A 21,592-nucleotide genomic window follows, 5' to 3' on the forward strand; every position below is an offset into this window, starting at 1 on the left:
TTACTGCAAATCACATAGCTGTAGCTGGCATATTTCTTTACAAATACATTTTGGAATTAGAGGAACACTTTATGCTCAGCCGGTATTTTTTGCTATAGCATCTCGTATGCGATCTTCTTTACAGATTTTTTCGATGAAACCTTCCATCAGACCTAAGTCTTCCTTCCGCGTTTCGTAATACTGACTTCACGCGGACGTCTCAAACACTTATACGATGCGATGCGCTCAAGCTGATCGTCAGTAATCTTGTAATCGCCCGTCCGGTTGGCCGTGCGGTCTAATGCACGGCTTTCCGGGCGGGAAGGAGCGCCTGGTCCCCGGCACGAATCCGCCCGGCGGATTTGTGTCGAGGTGCGGTGAACCGGCCAGTCTCTGGATGGTTTTTAGGCGGTTTTCCATCTGCCTCGGCGAATGCGGGCTGGTTCCCCTTATTCCGCCTCAGTTACACCATGTCGGCGATTCCTGCGCAAACAAGTTCTCCATGTACGCGTACACCACCATTACTCTACCACGCAAACATAGGGGTTACACTCGTCTGGTGTGAGACGTTCCCTGGGGGGTCCACTGGGGGCCGAACCACACAATAACCCTGAGTTCGGTGTGGGGCGGCGGAGGGGTGAAGTGGACCGCGGTAGTCGTCGTGGGGTTGTGGACCACTGCGGCTGCGGCGGGGACGGAGCCTCTCCGTCGTTTCTAGGTCCCAGGTTAACATACAATACAATGCAATACAATCTTGTAATCAGATACAACTGGTTCTCCAAGAAGATGCAGGTTCAAATGGCTCTGAGCACTACGGGACTCAACATCTTAGGTCATAAGTCCCCTAGAACTTAGAACTACTTAAACCTAACTAACCTAAGGACATCACACACACCCATGCCCGAGGCAGGATTCGAACCTGCAACCGTAGCAGTCAAGAAGATGTAGGGTACGTACTGATTTGACAGTCGGAAATGAAAGTGGAGGTCAATGTTACCTTAGGAATGCAGGGGAGACTCACCGTAGTCGGCGGGGTTGTGGTACATGGGGCAGGGCAGCTGCACGGCCGAGAGGTATGGCACCAGGTTGTCTGCGGAACCCTGGTAGAGGCACTCGCCGCGCGCCAGCACGTACACGTGGTCGAACAGCTGGAAGAGCGACGCGCTCGGCTGGTGGATCGTGCACACGATCGTCCGGCCCTGCCGCGCCAGCAGCTTCAGGAGGTACACCACCTGCCAACAGGGGCGCGACTCTCTAGACATAGCTGACAGCGCCTGCCAACAGCTGCACACGCGATAACTACAGGTGGTGGATACAAATATGGAAACAACAAAAACACATGACCATGCCTTACACGGTTCAGGGAAACCGTTAGCAATCAAAACAGCTGCGAGTCATCTCTGAATGGGTAAATAATGGTCCTGTACAGTTTTTAGGGGAATCTTTCATTATGCTTTCTGCTGAAGAGTGACGTGTGCAGGTAACGTAGATCGAGGTGGATAGCGATCGCGCACCCTTTTCTGCAAAGTAGACCACAAAGGCTCAATAATGGGTATACCTTTGTTCAAAATGGTTCAAATGGCTCTGAGCACTATGGGACTTAACAGCTGTGGTCATCAGTCCCTTAGAACTTAGAACTACTTAAACCTAACTAACCTAAGGACATCAAACACATCCATGCACGAGGCAGGATTCGAACCTGCGACCGTAGCGGTCGCGCGGTTCCAGACTGAAGCGCCTAGAACCGCACGGCCACACCGGCCGGCCTATACCTTTGTTTTGCTTTGCTTTTGCTGTTATGGTTTTCAGGCGGGCGTATTGTCGAAAAGATTTAGGTACCTTCAGGTCAATGAATATTGCATATTGTTGTTCAAAAGAAGTTATTAAAAATGTAGAAACTCGCCGAAAAGCGGCTTGCAACTTCGTTTTGTAATATTAAGAAATATCTACAAACACAAACATGGATTTTTAGTCTTAAAACGGGAAATATACCTCGAGGCGTACTATGACAAGGAGAAGCATCGAGTAAACGATGAAGAAGAGAACGAGATAAAAAAGAAAAACTGGTACATATTTTGAGATTCTTTTTATCAAGAAACTAGCTAGGTACCTGGCGTTGAAAGGGTATGTATTTATTCTAATCATCTATATGTACATCTCCTCCTTTCCTCTTTCTCCATCATCTCCTCCTTCATCCCCTCTATGTCCTCCTCCTACAGCTCCTCTCTCTGTTCTCCATCTACATCCCGTACTCCCTGTCTGTCTCCTCCCATCCCCCTTACTGTCTATCTCATTCTCGCCCTCTCTCTGTCCACCTTCGTCTCCCTCACTTTCCGTCTGCTGCTTCTCACTCTGTCATTGTCCTTTTCTCCCTGTCTAATTTACTCTCCGCCTGATCCCTCTGTTTGACCACCTCCTCCAACACCCTCACTTCATCCATCTCCTCATCCCCCTCTCTCTGTTCATCACCTATCTTTCTGTTCATTCCACCTCTTCCCTCTCTCTGTCCATTTCCTCTTCTCTCCTCTCTCTATTCATCTCCTCCTCTTTCCTTTCTCTGTCCACTTCCTCCTCCCCGCCCTCTGCCTATCTCTTCCTCCCCCTGTATCTGTTCGACTCCTATTCTTTCCTTTCTTGTCCATCTCCCTCTTTTCCTCTCTGTGTCCATTCCGTCCCCTCTCTGTCCCCCTCCTCTGTGTCTATCTCCTACTTCTCCTGGCTGTCTGTCCATCTCCTGCTCCCCCCTTTTCTTCTGTTATCACGCTCAACCCAACAGGAGGCTGATGGCTTTTACCCCCGCAGTATTTCTGTCCAGAGCGTAACTAATATGTGTACAAAATAATCATCTTGTTGTGTTGCAGCTCTGCTTGTTGTGTCTGTGGGAGCCGGTCGGGGTGGCCGAGCGGTTCTAGGCGCCACAGTCTGGAACCGCGTGACAGCTACAGTCACAGGTTCGAATCCTGCCTCGGGCATGGATGTGTGTGATGTCCTTTGGTTAGTTAGGTTTAAGTAGTTCTAAGTTCTAGGGGACTGATGACCACAGAAGTTAAGTCCCATAGTGCTCAGAGCCATTTGAACCATTTGAACAAAATGGGAAGACGATTTCCGCCTTATGCAAGACACCTTTTTTCTGTTTTGTTTCACCCAGACATGTTTCAGCACATTCTGTGCTATCTTTAGTGGGTTCTTTTTTATTTTTTAACTGTAAAATTGATGTTATAAATTAACATTTAGATAAACATTTGGTACATAATATTTACAATTGTGAATGAATAATGGTTGTGAAATATTATACATCATTTGTTCATAGTTCACAGTTGAGATATTTGTAGGCCACCTGATAGCACACAATCATCACCTAACGAACACTGAAACGGACTTACACATCCTTAAAACTAGTAACAGCTTATACCAAAAATTAACTATAGAAGGAAACTATCACATACAAAAAATTCTTTCTCCCTCCCTCCCTTCCTCTCTCTCTCTCTCTCTCTCTTTCTCTTTTTCTGCCCCAGTCCCGAACATCGCTCCCTCCCCACCCCCGCCCCCCACACACACTCAAACAAAGCAAACACCACAGATGCCAAATACACCTTAAACTTGCGCGCCTCACCCAGCCAAACACGCTACGAAACAAATGAACACCACACAGCCACAAAAACAGGTAATGGTGGCGAAAACTTGGCCTATGTTTTGAAAAATCGGAGAAAGTGCAGTGTCAAGCGAACATAGGCCACCAAATCTGCCTATTCACTTCGCACACAACAACATATGAGAGAGTACTACAATATCAAAACCGTAAGTTACACACGAAAAACGTGATATATATTCTTTTCAGGCTGTAAATGCTTAATAAACAGAAAAATAAAAATTACGTTTTGCTGTTTTTCAGATGAGAAGTTGTAGCTTGTGTAGCAGAATAGCTACCAAAATGTCCAATAGTATATGTAAGCTATGTAAACTAATGCATACATCCACTTTTTTTTACCATTTAGCTACAAACAGAAGTTTGACATAATGTTATAAACAACACATAGTGCATCAGGTCGTTAATAAATATCTCAACTGTGAACTATGAACAAATGAAGCATAATAATTTACAACAATATTCATTCACAATTGTAAATATTATGTACCAAAAGTTTCGCTAAATGTTAATTTGTAACAAAAATTTTACAGTTAAAAAATAAAACAAGAACCTACTGAAGATAGCACAAAATGTGCTGAAACATGTCTGGGTGAAACAAAACAGACAAAAGGTGTCTTGCATAAGGCGGAATTCCTCTCCCCATGTGTACCAAATTTGTTTGAAATCATTTCAGGTGTTAAGAATGAGTTTTTACCCATACGCACATGTCAAATATATATCGCATGTATCTTACATATTTCACATATATTTCTACATTTATTGTGCCAAGGTTGGCGCTGTGTACAGACGCTGGCAGTACTTCCGCCTCGTGGACTCGTGATATCGCTGTGAGGCAGGATGTTGTATGAGAGAGTGGCAAGGAGGAAGGCGGGGTCATTTACGGAGCGGTGACCGGGAAGTGCTGGCTGTTGATGCCCTGGCGTTGGAACTGTTCGGACGGGTCACTGGTCCAGCGGGTCATAAGAAGGACGAGTGTAATGTAGACGATGTGGAACTAGCCGTGCTCTTCCTACGTTCGGTGTTAAAGGTACACATATTTGTGACGTTCTGCGAGGAACGGTAGTGGGCTGTAGCGAGTTCACAGATGAGCGTTTCGGCTGTGTTAAGTTCTGTAATCGTTGCTTGCGGCAGGCATTTCTTTTGGAAGTCAAGTAATTCTCTGTAATGCATATTAAACTGTACGCTGTTATTATCATAATTAGAAGAAAACTGAACTGCTTTGATAATAACAGTTGTCATTTCTGCTTATTAGTAATAATGGTGGTAAATTCCTGTGGGACCAATATTAGTAATAGTCTATTCCAGTTTACTGTTAATTAAACATTTGAATTTCAAGTTGCCATGTGCTAAAAATCTACACCATGTGGGAAGCAACTAGCGCGACACAGTTCGCAGTTAACCAGGGATGCAATACGTGGCATACGCATCACTATTTGATAGTTTGGTGTAGGCCTGTGTGTTACAGAAGTTACTATGCATCTAAAAAGCTCATATGATCATGTTACCTTCCGAAGTTGGAACTCCATCTGTTGATCAGAAAAGGTCCTAACTTTGATTAATCTGATTTTTAACCTCTGTATTTTAAGTAATGATGTGAAGATGTATAATTGCAAGTTCCTTAGTAAGATCCCGTTACAGATTACTGGCCAGTTTTCTTTTTGGAATATAAGGGTAATTGTGTTCTCTGTTGGTACCAATTCCGTTGGTGTAAGTGAATGAACGTTTTGGAGAAGCCGCTTTAAGGAAAGTCATTTCCAGATCGGTGTCATTGTAGTTAGTGATTACAATCTTGAGCTCACACAACCTTACCTGTTTCAGAACATTAGTTACACATGTGTGATGCCATGTTACGTACGGAATCGTGGAGAAATATAATTCACACTGGTGACTGTAGTCTGATATCGAATCTTTAAAACTAATTGTCTCACTAAGGTATTCCTGGTTAAGGTATGTGCTTGGGATATCGTACTTAAGGACATTTATTTATTTCTGGTTTAGCCAGACACTGTTGAGTAGTAATGATTTATTGTGCATCTTTTTAATAATGTTAAGTTTATTGTCTCTTAATACACTTCAAAGCTTTTAAGTTGGAAGCCAAGTTTTCCCTTAGCTGGACTGATACAATGAAACCGATTGTGATACAGAAATTTACGTCATTGTTAAATTTGGGAATTATTGTAATAAATGCTTTGTTTAAGGTGTAACCTAGAGCTCACTATCCCCCCTCAGTATTTCAGCTGTATCTCTAGCGAATTTCGCCCTGTAGTTTCATTTTCACGCAGCAGACGTAGTGTCTTCTGAACCATGAGCTGTACAATGATAGAATTCTGCAGGTACAGCCAGTGGTATACGTGGATGCTATCTGCGAAATGTGTTGTGAATGCAGTCGGTGGTAAAGCAGTAATAAATTAAAGCGTCACCCATGATCAAGCATTTTTCACGCATCTCTATATTTATGACATGTCTCCTGAACTATGTCTCTTACAATGACATGTTTTTGGAGGTACATTCAGTCGTACATGTGAATACTGTCTGAAAAAGTGTCACAAATAGAAATATTACTGAAGAAACCATAAATTGAAACATGATGCAGTTTTACTGAATGAGCAATGAAAATGCAGCAAGAGATAAACTTTTTTCTTTTCATTATTTTGTGGAGGTCGTCTTCGGTAAAGGGTTTAAAATTATGTGTACAGTCTGTTGTAAGTCTCTAAATCCTCTTATTCTCATGTACTGGATGATTAAGGTACACGATCGCGTGTGGTGGGCTACGCTGCTTTTTCACCCCTATCCCCACCGCTTTGATAGGTCGGTGGTTCTTAGCCCACAGCGATACTTTGCTGACGGTAAGTGATATGCGTACCAAGTATGGTTGGAATTTGTCCCCTGATTTATCAGTACATACAGAAATACACTGAAGAACCGAAGAAACTGGTACACATGCCTAATATACACTCCTGGAAATGGAAAAAAGAACACATTGACACCGGTGTGTCAGACCCACCATACTTGCTCCGGACACTGCGAGAGGGCTGTACAAGCAATGATCACACGCACGGCACAGCGGACACTCCAGGAACCGCGGTGTTGGCCGTCGAAGGGCGCTAGCTGCGCAGCATTTGTGCACCGCCGCCGTCAGTGTCAGCCAGTTTGCCGTGGCATACGGAGCTCCATCGCAGTCTTTAACACTGGTAGCATGCCGCGACAGCGTGGACGTGAACCGTATGTGCAGTTGACGGACTTTGAGCGAGGGCGTATAGTGGGCATGCGGGAGGCCGGGTGGACGTACCGCCGAATTGCTCAACACGTGGGGCGTGAGGTCTCCACAGTACATCGATGTTGTCGCCAGTGGTCGGCGGAAGGTGCACGTGCCCGTCGACCTGGGACCGGACCGCAGCGACGCACGGATGCACGCCAAGACCGTAGGATCCTACGCAGTGCCGTAGGGGACCGCACCGCCACTTCCCAGCAAATTAGGGACACTGTTGCTCCTGGGGTATCGGCGAGGACCATTCGCAACCGTCTCCATGAAGCTGGACTACGGTTCCGCACACCGTTAGGCCGTCTTCCGCTCACGCCCCAACATCGTGCAGCCCGCCTCCAGTGGTGTCGCGACAGGCGTGAATGGAGGGACGAATGGAGACGTGTCGTCTTCAGCGATGAGAGTCGCTTCTGCCTTGGTGCCAATGATGGTCGTATGCGTGTTTGGCGCCGTGCAGGTGAGCGCCACAATCAGGACTGCATACGACCGAGGCACACAGGGCCAACACCCGGCATCATAGTGTGGGGAGCGATCTCCTACACTGGCCGTACACCACTGGTGATCGTCGAGGGGACACTGAATAGTGCACGGTACATCCAAACCGTCATCGAACCCATCGTTCTACCATTCCTAGACCGGCAAGGGAACTTGCTGTTCCAACAGGACAATGCACGTCCGCATGTATCCCGTGCCACCCAACGTGCTCTAGAAGGTGTAAGTCAACTACCCTGGCCAGCAAGATCTCCGGATCTGTCCGCCATTGAGCATGTTTGGGACTGGATGAAGCGTCGTCTCACGCGGTCTGCACGTCCAGCACGAACGCTGGTCCAACTGAGGCGCCAGGTGGAAATGGCATGGCAAGCCGTTCCACAGGACTACATCCAGCATCTCTACGATCGTCTCCATGGGAGAATAGCAGCCTGCATTGCTGCGAAAGGTGGATATACACTGTACTAGTGCCGACATTGTGCATGCTCTGTTGCCTGTGTCTATGTGCCTGTGGTTCTGTCAGTGTGATCATGTGATGTATCTGACCCCAGGAATGTGTCAATAAAGTTTCCCCTTCCTGGGACAATGAATTCACGGTGTTCTTATTTCAATTTCCAGGAGTGTATGTAGGCCCCACGTGTACGCAGAAGTACCGCAACGCGATATGGCATGGAATCGACTAATCTCTGGAGGGAACTGACATCATGAATCCTGCAGGGCTGTCCATAAATCCGTAAGAGTACGAGGGGGTGGGGATATCTTATGAACAACACGTTGCAAGGCATCCGAGATATGCTCAATGATGTTCATGCCTTGGGAGTTTGGTGGCCATCGGAAGTGTTTAAACTCGGAAGAGTATTCCTCGAGCCACTCTGTAGCAATTCTGGACGTGTGGGAAGTCGCATTGTGCTGCTGGAACTGCCCAAGTCCATCGGAATGCACAATAGTAATGTATGGATGCAGGTTATCAGGCAGACTGCTTACGTGCGTGTCACCTGACGGAGTCGTATTTAGACGTATCATGGGTCACATATCACTCCAACTGCACCCCCACCCCCACCCGCCCCACTCCCCTAACTATTACGGAGCCTCCGGCAGCTGCAGAGTCCACGGATTCATGAGCCTGTCTCCATACTCGTGCACGCCCATCCGCTCGATACAATTTGAAACGAGACTCGTCCGACCAGGTAACATGTTTCCAGTCATATAAATTCCAGTTTCAGGTGTTGACGGGTGTTGGCTAGGCGTAAAGTTTTGTCGTGTGGTTATCAAGGGTACACGAGTTGGCCTTTGGCACCGACAGCCCATATAAATGATGTTTCGTTGAATGGTTCGCACGCTGACACTTGTTGATGGCCCAGCATTGAAATCTGAAGCAATTTGCGGAAGGGTTGCCCTTCTGTCACGTTGAACGATTTTCTTCAGTCGTCGTTGGTCCGGATCTTTTTCCTGCCGCACTGATGTCGGAGATTTGATGTTTTACCGCATTTCTGATATTCACGATACACTCGTGAAATGGTCGTATGGGAAAATCCCCACTTCATCGCTACTTCGAGGATACTGCGTCCCATCGCCACGTTCAAACTCACTTAAATCCTGGTAACCTGCCATTGTAGCAGCAGTAACCGATCTAACAGCTGCGTGAGACACTTGTCTTATATAGGTGTTGCCGACCGCAGTGCTGTATGCTGCCTGTTTACATATATCTGTATTTGAGTATGCATGCCTATCCCAGTTTCTTTGGTGCTTCAGTGTATACAGAGTGAGTCGCGTAAGACGTAACACCCACATTATTCCGGGGGCGATTGCACGCATCGACAAGCGGTGTTCGGCGAATCATAGCCAACTATGGGGTACATACGTTGGTACATGCACAATAATCACAACGTTTATATTGACCGAGATAATGAGACAATGAGGCAGGTACATGTTTTTTAAATGGGACGCTATACTTTTTTTACCATCATTCGAACGCTCTGGAAGAGACGCGTATAGTGATGTAACGCATGTTGCTATTTTGATTCAAACCGCTTAAAAGACGCTGGGAAATATTGTATGATTGAAGGTCGAGGCGGTCGGAAGCGGCTGCAGACTGTAAACACGGCTCGTGCGACCCGCGGGCCGAGTTGCCGTGCTCTATGCAGCATGCACGGCCTACGCTACGTAGGTAAATCCTCATTCGCCCTTTTTTAAGCAATGTTTGAATCACAATAGCTACATGTGTTACATCACTATACGCGTCTTTTCCAGAGCGTTCGAATGATGGTAAAAAAAGTATAGCGCCCATTTAAAAACATGTACTTGCCTCACTATCTCGGACAATATAAACGTTGTGATTATTGTGCATGTACCAACGTATGTGCCCCATAGTCCGCTATGATTCGCCGAAAACAGCATACCGATATATGCAGTCGCCCCCGGAATAAAGGGGGTGTTATGTCTTACGCGACTCACCCTGTATATGAACATAATTTTTTATAATATGTGTAGATAGGGATTTCTAATTACTTATCTTTTATCTCTCAAGGTACTGAGAACTGCTGGAGGGAACCACATTAAATTGTCTGTGAGGTTTTCTGAACATCATTAAATTTTATAATTTTTTTGGTGATATATAAAAGAAAAGGTTAGAAACTTGTCTATCCTCGCTTCACTGATTGCTCAACTCTATTTTGAAGGTAGATTAGTAATACGTCAGGAATAGCGTGCGGCACCTCAGTCGGCTACGAACGGAAGGTCGGGACCTTGAATTAGTGCGTTGGTAATCAAGCGTCTTTCTCTCTCTCTCTCTCTCTCTCTCTCTCTCTCTCTCTCTCTCGCTCTGTGTCTCTCTCTTTTTGTGGGCCACGCGGGAGACCTGCCATTAGGTGCGTTAAGTAAGCGCGGGGTACCGACCTGGGCGCACGTGGAGCTGTCGAGGCCGGTGGTTGGCTCATCGAGGAACATGACGAGCGGGTTGCAGATGAGCTCCAGGGCGATGGACATCCGCTTCTTCTGGCCGCCCGACAGCCGCCCCGCCAGCGTCTTGCGCGCCTCCCACAGGCCCAGCGTGCGCAGCGTCTCCTCCACCTGCACAACGCCCAGCCGTACAAACACTTGCGCACAGCTTACGTATATACTCACACACCAGGTAACATAAGTGTCCCGGGTACTCATTAATATAGGGTGTCCCAGGACGAATGGCCATTTTAGGGATATGACAGGAACGATGATAATTCGAAGCAAAAAATTCTCTTAAACAGGGGCTGCAAAATGCATTCCTTTACGCCAGGGCTTCACAACATACGTGCTCGCGGAGCAAGCTGTGAACAGTAAGGTGCGGGCATGGAGCAGCGCGAGCACGCTACCCCCACTACCGGACCAGAGCGGAGAGTGGGGAGAGTCATTTGGGGTACACAACAGCTGCCGCCAGCCAATGTGAATTCGCGGCTACCTGCAGGGATATCACTCACGAATTATTACTGCCACAAATGAAACAAATAAAGGAGAATGTACACGTGCCACATAATTTTATTAGCTTTGTGTATGCCTCTACCATCTGTAGACACTGAAACTAAAGAATTCCACGACAATCTTATATTTTCAACACTTTCTTCAACACTACTTAAAATATGACCTCCGGTTGTAGTTCATGGCTACTACATCGAGGAGCTCCTCCCTCACCTGAAGATCTCTATTAACACCTCTAATAAATATGGCAAGCTGCGCTGTTCCAGCGATATCAACACTTTCGTCCAGAGCTAGAGAACACGCCATAAAATCTTTACAGATATTTGCAAGCTGGCTCTGGACGTCGTCTGCCATGTCCTGTATGCGACGCATAATGGTCATGTTAGATAATGGCACAATCCGAAACTGTTCAACTTGAGATGGACACAAATGTTCCGCTGCAACTACCAAGCATTATTTTATTAAATCGCCATCAGTGAAGGGGCGCAGGGATTTTGCTAAAAGCAAAGCAATTTTGTAACTCACTCTGAGAGCTGCCTCAGTTGATTTTTCTTCGTCGTCCAGATCTTCTTCGGATAGCTTCCTTTTAAGTTTAACAACTTCCTGCGCACGATCTGGTCCATCACATTTTCCACGTCCGTAGTCTTTCGCGTGGTACGACATATAATGTCGCTGCAAATTGAATTTCGTAAAAGAATTCAGCGTTTTGTGACATACTAAACATTTTGCAACACCATCTTTTTCTGTAAACAGATAAAATTCCTCCCAATTGGGGTTGAACTGCGAAAGCATGGTTGGGGTTACACAACGGCGACTTGACATGATTCTTAACCAGCGAAGTGACTGTTAGAGCTGATCGTAGTACTTTAAACGTTACACAGTCGGCGCCAATTCAATAGGCACGCAGCGGCCCTATTCAAACGTGCGCGCGCATTTCCACTCCCTCCCCTCCCTCCCTACTCCGCGACCTTGCACCTGCTCGCGAGCACGTGCCTGAGCAGACGCGAGTACTCGCGCTGAAAACCGGCCAGTTGTTAAGCCCTGCTTTAGGCTATGAACACTACATCTTCGACACTGTGAAACATATGTATTCTACTTCAAGCTCCTTGCTTTCCATATTTGGAAAGGTGGTAACATGGACCAGAGCCAATGGTCTTGCCGCGATGATAACACCAGTCCCCGTCAGATCAGCGACGTCAAGCGCCGTCGGTCTTTACTATCATTTGCATGGGTGTCCGTCCGCGTTTGCCGTGCCTTGTTAGCAAGTGGAGCCCTTATGAGGCCAGTTGAGGAGGTCTTTGATTGAGAAGTAGTGGCTCCGGCCACGAAAGCTGACAATGGATGGGAGAGCAGTGTGCTGACAACGTCCTCCTCCATATCCGCATATATACTGAGCTGACAAAAGTCATGAGCTAGCGGTATGCCCATAAACAGATGACGGTAGTATTGTGTGCACAAACTATAAAAGGACAGAGCATTGGCGGAGCTGTCGTTTGCACTCAGGTGATTCATATGAAAAAGTTTCCGACGTGATTACGGCCGCACGAGTTTGAACGCAGATTGGTAGATGGAACTAGGTCAGGGCTTCACAACATACGTGCTCGCGGAGCAAGCTGTGAGCAGCAAGGCGCGAGCACGGAGCAGCGCCAGCACGCTACCCCCACTACCGGACCATAGCGGAGAGTGGGGAGAGTCACGTGGGGCACACAACAGCTGCCGCCAGTCAATGTAAATCCGTGGCCACCTGCAGGGATATCACTCACGAATTATTACTGTGACAAATGAAACAAATAAAGGACAATGTACAGTGCCACATAATTTTATTAGCTTAGTGTATGCCTCTACATTCGTATTAATTTGTGAACTGTTACACAATAAAAGGTATCACTGAAGTGTGGGATTATCTGTTATCTTGTACTTTTTGCCCTTTACAATTGCGTCTATGTTCGGAGTAATTGTTCTTGTGCATCGTAGGCGCAGCGTGCAGTTTAAATTTCGATCAGACAATGCGTTACTCAGGCACATCTTGTTACATTTCATTGCAGAGAACAGTTATTCACAAACATTCATGGAACCGAACACTGATATTATTGTAGCCGCCAGTTTGTGCAAATGAGGAAATCTATCCCGAGGGAAGTGTCTGTAAAATTCCAAAATGTTTTTCTTGTTCTGAAATTTGTCTCTGTATTCTGTCACACTGCAGGTCAATAATTTCTAGTTGCAGCTCAGGACGAATTTCTTCAATATTCGCTGAATATGGACAGGATAACAGATCAGAATCACTGTCTAGTGCTGTCAGATCTTGAAAGCGTTGATCTAATTCTTCCTTAAGGGCAACTAAACTATGTGAATAACGTTCACAGTCTTTGTGAACATCTTGCATGGATGATAATTTAGGAAAATGAGCTAGATTTCCTGTTTCCAGCTGACTCACCCAAAGTGTCAATTTCATTTTAAAAGCTCGTATTCGATCTATGAAATGAGTAATTAACAGATCTTTACCTTGTAGTGAAATGTTCAAAGCATTCAGATGGCTAGTTAAATCTGCTAAGAACGCGAGATCACATTTCCATGAAGGCTCTTTCAATTCAGGAACACACATGTTATTTATTTCCATGAATATATTTATCTCATCTAATAGACAAAAATTCGATTTAATAATTCGCTACGATTAAGCCAGCGGACCTCGCTGTAATAAGGCAGGCTACCATACCAGCTTTCTACATCCTCAAAAAAGCTTTTAAATTGTCTGTGTTGTAGCCCATGCTTCCTTCTATAATGGGCTGTACGAACAACAACACTCATCACATTTTTTAGAGTGATACTCTTTGCACATAAGTTTTCCTGGTGAATCACACAGTGAACGCCCCTTATTTCATTCGGCACGGTCAGTTTTTGCATTTTCTCCTTCAACAGCGCAACGAAACCTAATTTTTCCCCTGTCATCGCTGGTGCACCGTCTATAGACACTGAAACTAAAGAATTCCACGACAATCCTATATTTTCAACACTTTCTTCAACACTACTTAAAATATCACCTCCGGTTGTAGTGTTCTTCATCGAGGAGCTCCTCCCTCACCTGAAGATCTCTATTAACACCTCTAATAAATATGGCAAGCTGCGCTGTTCCAGTGATATCAACACTTTCGTCCAGAGCTAGAGAATATGCCATAAAATCTTTACAGATATTTGCAAGCTGGCTCTGGACGTTGTCTGCCATGTCCTGTATGTGACGCATAATGGTCATGTTAGATAATGGCACAATCCGAAACTGTTCAACTTGAGATGGACACAAATGTTCCGCTGCAACTACCAAACATTATTTTATTAAATCGCCATCAGTGAAGGGGCGCAGGGATTTTGCTAAAAGCAAAGCAATTTTGTAACTCACTCTGAGAGCTGCCTCAGTTGATTTTTCTTCGTCGTCCAGATCTTCTTCGGATAGCTTCCTATTAAGTTAAATAACTTCCTGCGCACGATCTGGTCCATCACATTTTCCACGTCCGTAGTCTTTCGTGTGATACGACATATAATGTCGCTGCAAATTCAATTTAGTAGAGGAATTCAGCGTTTTGTGACATACTAAACATTTTGCAACACCATCTTTTTCTGTAAACAGATAAAATTCCTCCCAATGGGGGTTGAACTGCGAAAGCATGGTTGGGGTTACACAACGGCGACTTGACATGATTCTTAACCAGCGAAGTGACTGTTGGAGCTGATCGTAGCACTTTAAACGTTACACACTCAGCGCCAATTCAATAGGCACGCAGCGGCCCTATTCAAACGTGCGCGCGCATTTCCACTCCCTCCCCTCCCACCCTACTCCGCGACCTTGCACCTGCTCGCGAGCACGTGCCTGAGCAGACGCGAGTACTCGCGCTGAAAACCGGCCAGTTGTTAAGCCCTGCTTTAGGCTATGAACACTACATCTTCGACACTGTGAAACATATGTATTCTACTTCAAGCTCCTTGCTTTCCATATTTGGAAAGGTGGTAACATGGACCAGAGCCAATGGTCTTGCCGCAATGATAACACCAGTCCCCGTCAGATCAGCGACGTCAAGCGCTGTCGGTCTTTACTGTCATTTCCATGGGTGTCCGTCCGCGTTTGCCGAGCCTTGTTAGCAAGTGGAACCCCTTATGAGGCCAGTTGAGGAGGTCATTGATTGAGAAGCAGTGGCTCCGGCCACGAAAGCTGACAATGGATGGGATAGCAGTGTGCTGACAACGTCCTCCTCCATATCCGCATATATACTGAGCTGACAAAAGTCATGAGCTAGCGGTATGCCCATAAACAGATGACGGTAGTATTGTGTGCACAAGCTATAAAAGGACAGAGCATTGACGGAGCTGTCGTTTGCACTCATGTGATTCATATGAAAAGGTTTCCGACGTGATTACGGCCGCACGACTTTGAACGCAGATTGGTAGATGGATCTAGGTGAGGGGACATTCTATTCCGGAAAAATTTTGCGAAGTCAGTATTCTGAGATTTACAGCGTCAAGACTGTGCCGAGACTACCAGATTTCACGTATTACCTCTCGCCACCGACAACGCAGTGGCCGACGGCCTTCACTTAACGACCGAGAGCGGCGTCTGCGTAGAGTTGTCAGTGCAGATAAACAAGTAACACTACATGAAATAACCGCAAAAACGAATGTGGGTCGTATGACAAACGTATTCATTAGGACAGTGCTGCGAAATTTAGCGTAATGGGCTATGGCAGCAGACGACCGACGCGAGTGGCTTTTCCGAACGCCTGCAGGGCCTCTTCTGGCCTTGTGACCACATCGGTTGGACCCAAGACGGCTGGAAAACCGTGCCCTCGTCAGATGAATCCCGGTTTCAGACGGTAAGTGTTGACGGTAGGGTTCGAGTGTGGCACAGATCCCATGAAGCCATGGACCCAAATTGTCAACACAGCACTGGTGGTGGGACCGCAATAATGTGGGCGGTGTTTACATGGAGTGGACTGGGTGCTCTGGTCCAACTGAACCGATCATTGACTGGAAATGGTTCGGCTACTTGGAGACCATTTGTGGACTTCATGCTCCTAAACCATTATGGATGACAATGCACCATGTCACCGGCTCACAGCTGCACACAAATGGTTTGAAGAACATTCTAGACGATTCTAGCGGATGAGCTGACCAGCCAGATCACGTGACATGAATCCCGTCGAACATCTATGGAGCCGGCTGGAGTGGCCGTGCGGTTCTAGGCGCTTCAGTCTGGAGCCGAGCGACCGCTACGGTCGCAGGTTTGAATCCTGCCTCGGGCATGGATGTGTGTGATGTCCTTAGGTTAGTTAGGTTTAATTAGTTCTAAGTTCTAGGCGACTGATGACCTCAGAAGTTAAGTCGCATAGTGCTCAGAGCCATTTTTTGAACATCTATGGGACACACTCAAGAGGTCAGTTCTTGCACAAAATTCTGCACTGGTAACACAGTCGCAATTATAAGATGCTCAATATTTCCGCAGGCCACTTCCAACCACTTGATGAGTCCATGGTACGTCGAATTGCTGGACTGCACCGGGCAAAAATAGACCCAACAAGATATTGCGAGGTATCCCATGACTTTTCACACCTCGGTGTAGTGAGGCCTACCGGCTAAGAATGACTCGGCGGTCGGCCGGTAACGGTTGGGCCTTCCGAAGCCTGTTAGCACGGATTTCTCATTTTTATTGAGTCTGGGCCAAAACAACAAAAAAGTCTAGTAAACGTGGGCTCTATGATGCGTACCATAAGGGCTACGAGCACTTGTTTACTAGAAATGTGTTTCACATTAGCGAAGTTGAATGAGGGTAGCCGGTCGCGGTGGTCTAGCGGTTCTAGGCGCTCAGTCCGGAACCGCGCGACTGCTACGGTCGCAGGTTCGAATCCTGCCTCGGGCATGGATGTGTGTGATGTCCTTAGGTTAGTTAGGTTTAAGTAGTTCCAAGTTCTAGGGGACTGATGACCACAGATGTTTAGTCCCATAGTGCTCAGAGCCATTTTTTTGAATGAGGGCAACAGCTGTTAAGGTCTGCACTTTAGATGCCATGTTTACTGGGTATATTTTTTTTTTTTTTGCTATGGTCCTTACTATCACCTCTCAAACAATGGAAATCAAACAACTTGCAATAGAACAGATCTCTTTCTAGTATCGAAAATGAAAAAGTGATATATACATTTTAGACACACATTTACTACACTTTCTTGCTTCGAATGATCGTTCATGTCACATTCCTGGATATTGACCATTCCTTCTGGGACACCCTATCTACAGTTACAGCGATGGCCATTAAAATTGCAATACCATGAAGGATACGAAATAACGTAAGTATCATAACTTTGAATTCACACACACAACTAAAAACCTGTATTTTTAAAAAGATATTATGTTCGCCTTTGACTGTAGCGAATATTTATTTTCACTATAGCAGTTTCGGCCTGAAGCTCATTATCAAGTGGCATACTGCAAATGATTGTGCTTGAGCACATGTCAAGCTTTAAAAATCCTTTGACGTGTACACGTAACATCATCGTATCTGAGCCTCTTAACTGTAAAAATACAGCAACATTGAACGAGTGCGAGACTACAGACTTCACGAGTACAGTTAAAAGGGCCAGATAATACGATGACATTAGCACATTTCGTAGGATTTTCGAAGTTCGACATGTGCTCAAGTACCATCTTTTGCCGTACGCCATTTGATAATGGCCTTAATGTCGAAGTTGTAACAGTGAAAATAAATAATTTCTACAGTCGGTGGCGAATATTATGTCTTTTAAAAAGTTCTACGTGATTGTGAACCACAACCACAACCTGATATATTGAAGCACAGTATGTTCATGAATTACTTTTGAATTTCATGTATTACCAATTTCTTGCTTAGGAGATTGTTGACTATCTTTCTACGAGAGTACAAATCTCCATTCTTAACTCTACACAAGGGGAAAAGATCTACAAGAGAATTATTTTTATGTCTTATCATTGTATACCAAGTAGTAAATGTATAGGTAAATGTATGTAAAAATTCTAGGATCTTTAAAAATATTACCGTAATAAATATGATTATTTACTTTCTACAATATTCTCATCTGTTCTCTTCACTGAATAAACACGTTGCTTGGCTATACTGTCGCAGAAAAGAGAACAAAAACTAAAACTACGCAAATTAAGCAACATTTTTGTTTTTGTACCAGCACAACAACATATGTTTTTAAGGTTAGAACATGCTAAACCATATTAAAACCTTGAAGCCTTTGTGGAGCTATTTTATGGTTCTAGTACTATATTCAATCTTTGCGCAATTTTTAGAGAAAAGTGAAGTATCGTTAACCAAAAGTGCGTTAATGAATACACGTATTCAGGAACAGTCCTCATAATATTAAGTTCTTTGACGATGTCTATACTTTTTTATTCAGAAAAATACTATCCTGTTAGCTGAGATGAAATAAATATGATTCAGTAACTTATTAATCACTGGAAATATGCTGACTACATTAGTTTCTCATTTGTACATAGCAATATTCGAGCGTACTGGGAACGTATCTATGATACAGCGCTTCATTTCTACTAGGATGTGAATTACCCAATTCAGGATGTGATGTATCTGTAGTCTTAAACACTTAATAATTTCTAATTCTTGTAGTTTCTTGTTTGAGCATATTGTTTTTATAGCCTGTCGAGTATTATCAGAAATACTGAATTGTATGTACTGAGTCTTTGCAAAATTTAACGGTAATTCACTTGCCTTGAACGGTCTGCTAATGTTTTCGATCATTTTGTAATCTGCCTTTCCAGTAATAGGACTTCACTACTTTTTATTTCTTTGTTTATATGTGCCATGTAAACCGGCACCTACCAATTGGACTAGGTGCTTAAAACATTTCATTTGCAGAGCACATTTTCTTACGTGTCTTCAATGCAATAAATGGCCATTGTCCGCAGACCAAGTATTGCGGTAAATCAAATAATAACAGCCTCTTATTAAGAAGAAGTTTTGGTTTTAAGAAATAGGAGTTTTAAGAACAATTTAATTAATTAAGGAAGATACGAGTACAGGTGAAGGAAGGTGGTCGATGGAGGTGTTATCTAGCGAGCGTGAGAACGGGCTGTAGGGGTGGATGGATGTCAAAAAATAAAAAAAGAGAAAGTCTTAGCGCCACACTTTCGGCTGCTTATTGTCGCATACTACTAGAGACAGCACTCGGTACAAAAGTGACACGAAGGTAGATGCATAAATGAAATGTTCACTGCTGGGCAGCATTTTCCAGAACTTTCTATAAACCAAATGAATATAAAGGAGGCTTCGTCACTACACAATATTCGGAACAGCGCTAAATGGAAATATGTAGTGTGATCATGTACGAGTTTAACAGGAGGCAGAGGAATGTTTTGCAATTGTTCTGTAATATGGATGTACGATGATGAGCAGTTGCAAAAGAAAAAAAAAACGTTAAAGAAAACAGGGTAGAATCATAGTGTGTTGAGAACGTGAACATTACAGACTGTTGCACTTAAATGAAACATGAAATTGGCTGTGGACTATTCAGAGGAAACACATAAGCATGCAGCAGAATTGACCCAGAAAAAGCAACCTAAATCTGCTTACCAAGATAAAGATTTGAAACACAATCATTCCGAATGCGAATCTCGCACCTAAACTGAATAAAACATAGCTTCCAATTCAGGAACGATAGCAATCCTACCGCATTATTGATTCGAACAGAATGTCGTTGCACTTGGCCTTGGTGTCGCTTAGCGATGTGATCGAGTGGCAGTATCTTACGGTATGGAAAAGGCACGACCATAGCATCCTACATCATTTGATCGTAGCCATGCCATCCCACGATACGTATTAGAGTCCACATCTCCATGAGTGCACGCACCGGTTTTCTCACGGCCTACAGTGTCTTGGGTCAGCAGTGATTGCGTCCATTAGAGGTATTCAACTTCTCCAGGGTCAACTACGCGGATGTTAGAGGCAGCCGTGAGCTGACTGGGATTATAACTGCTCATGTACGAGAGCAAGCACTGCGGTTCAACAACAGATCACCGGTGTCAATGATGCACAGAAGTATTGCTTGTGAGTAAGAACTATACGATACACCAACGAAAAAGAAACAAAAAAAGTTTAGACGCTTCACGGAAAGAGGGCGCCATCGATTTTTCCCTGTTAGGATAAATGACGATATGACGACAGGAGCGTCCTTAAGCAACGAAGTTAAAATAAATTTTAAAAATCATAAGAAACAGAGTACTGTACGACAGGATAAACGTTAGGAAAGAGTGAGTCGCACTGCCGTGACCTGCCTCCTCGATACAGAGCACAGGAACTACTGCACTGTGCGACATGTCTAGTAACAGGATACCGGGTTTACAGTAGTTTCAGAAACCGACGTTGACCGGTCGAAGCATGAACCAAGGTATACAAGTGACTTGCATTGTGTGCATTGACGGATGCGTTTACAAACACTGTATCATTAAAGTTTCTGATGGTAACCACAGGTGGACAATTTTTCAGTTCGAATATCGAAATGTGCCATCGCTAGTAATATCCCCCCCCCTCCTCAAGTCACGGATTGTTTAATGAATCGTGCTTCCATATAAACACCCGTTTCACGCATCAAATGTTTATGCCATGTCCTGAGCAATGTGTCATACGATTATATGATGTTGCAGGTACATTTAGTGGTGTAAGTAGATTCTCCAGAACATGTTGCCGATAGAAATGGAAATAGAAAATAAGTGCGAAATTAAAAGAGAGACCCTGATGGTGAAGTTTTATTGCATGAACAGCGAAAATGAAAGTTATATTTTTTTTCCTTTCATTGTTTCGTGGGAAGTGTTAGCAAGATAAAGCTTCTAAAATGTTTGAAATTATGGGTAAAGTATGTTGGACATTCTCAAATAATCGATGAATGTAGTCAGTGTAATTCGCGCGCCGTGAATTCCGAGCCTCAAAATATATACAATGTGCAAATCAGCTGAAGGATCACTGTTTTGAAACCGAGTAATTGTTTCCTAGTGCGACGCATAAGTTTGAAATTTGCCTCGAAGGTGCCTACAAACCTCTGCTGTAATGGTGAAAAAGTGTGGAACCTTGCGATGTCGCTTTCGGGCTTATCGACGCTTCGAACAGTAAGGGGTCCACACATGCGAGAAAAAAAGGTCAGATCTCAGAAGTTCAAGTAAGGTGTTAGGTCAGGTAATGATGTTACTTTCGCACCAAATTGCACCACCATTGTGTCCAACGCCACTATGGGCGTGTCACACAATGTGAAGGTCGCCACACATCCTCTTACCCACGTTTCACCTCTTCTTTTGACGCTCCTGTCATGGAGGTTAGAATGGTGACGTCCAGCATTGAAATCGCATGTTTTTCTTATGGGTGGCCGAGGGAAGCATTTCAGATACACCGCCGCTCGGAATCGAAACGAAAAGGCCGCAGGAGGTGGCATAAAGGGTGTCAATGGAACCTCCGCTTCTCGAGAGGATTTCATTTACACACTTTTGCAGTCTAATACGACAGTTTGCAGTGCGATGTGCAACGGAGCGACGTTCTTAACAGTCTTTGAGACATCGTGGGGTTGCAACACCATCGAGTTAACTGACCGCTTTGGAGTTCATCGCGGACACAATTTTTGTTCCAGCGTGCAAGGTGGAACCACTAGGGACCGTTCAAACCCATTACACGAAATCTGAACTTGATTCGAAGCAGCGAAGGGTGTTTGTGTTCCTACAGCTCTCCTGTTTCGCGCCCTTATGTG

The 21,592-nt window shown here is 44.8% G+C and overlaps 1 protein-coding gene across 1 annotated transcript in view; it reads right to left on the reverse strand.

Annotated features, from left to right (window-relative positions):
* The window catches only part of LOC126092144 (ATP-binding cassette subfamily G member 4), a 218,310-nt gene that overhangs the window by 61,632 nt on the left and 135,086 nt on the right, over positions 1–21,592 (reverse strand). Inside the window, exons 4-5 of the mRNA XM_049907611.1 lie at positions 10,275–10,448; positions 1,001–1,211 (exon numbers count right to left, since the gene is read on the reverse strand). Coding sequence (XP_049763568.1) covers positions 1,001–1,211; positions 10,275–10,448 — 385 coding nt within the window. The remainder of the gene's footprint in view (positions 1–1,000; positions 1,212–10,274; positions 10,449–21,592) is intronic.

Source organism: Schistocerca cancellata, chromosome 7, assembly GCF_023864275.1.
Source record: "Schistocerca cancellata isolate TAMUIC-IGC-003103 chromosome 7, iqSchCanc2.1, whole genome shotgun sequence".
Taxonomy (NCBI): Eukaryota; Metazoa; Arthropoda; class Insecta; order Orthoptera; family Acrididae; genus Schistocerca; species Schistocerca cancellata.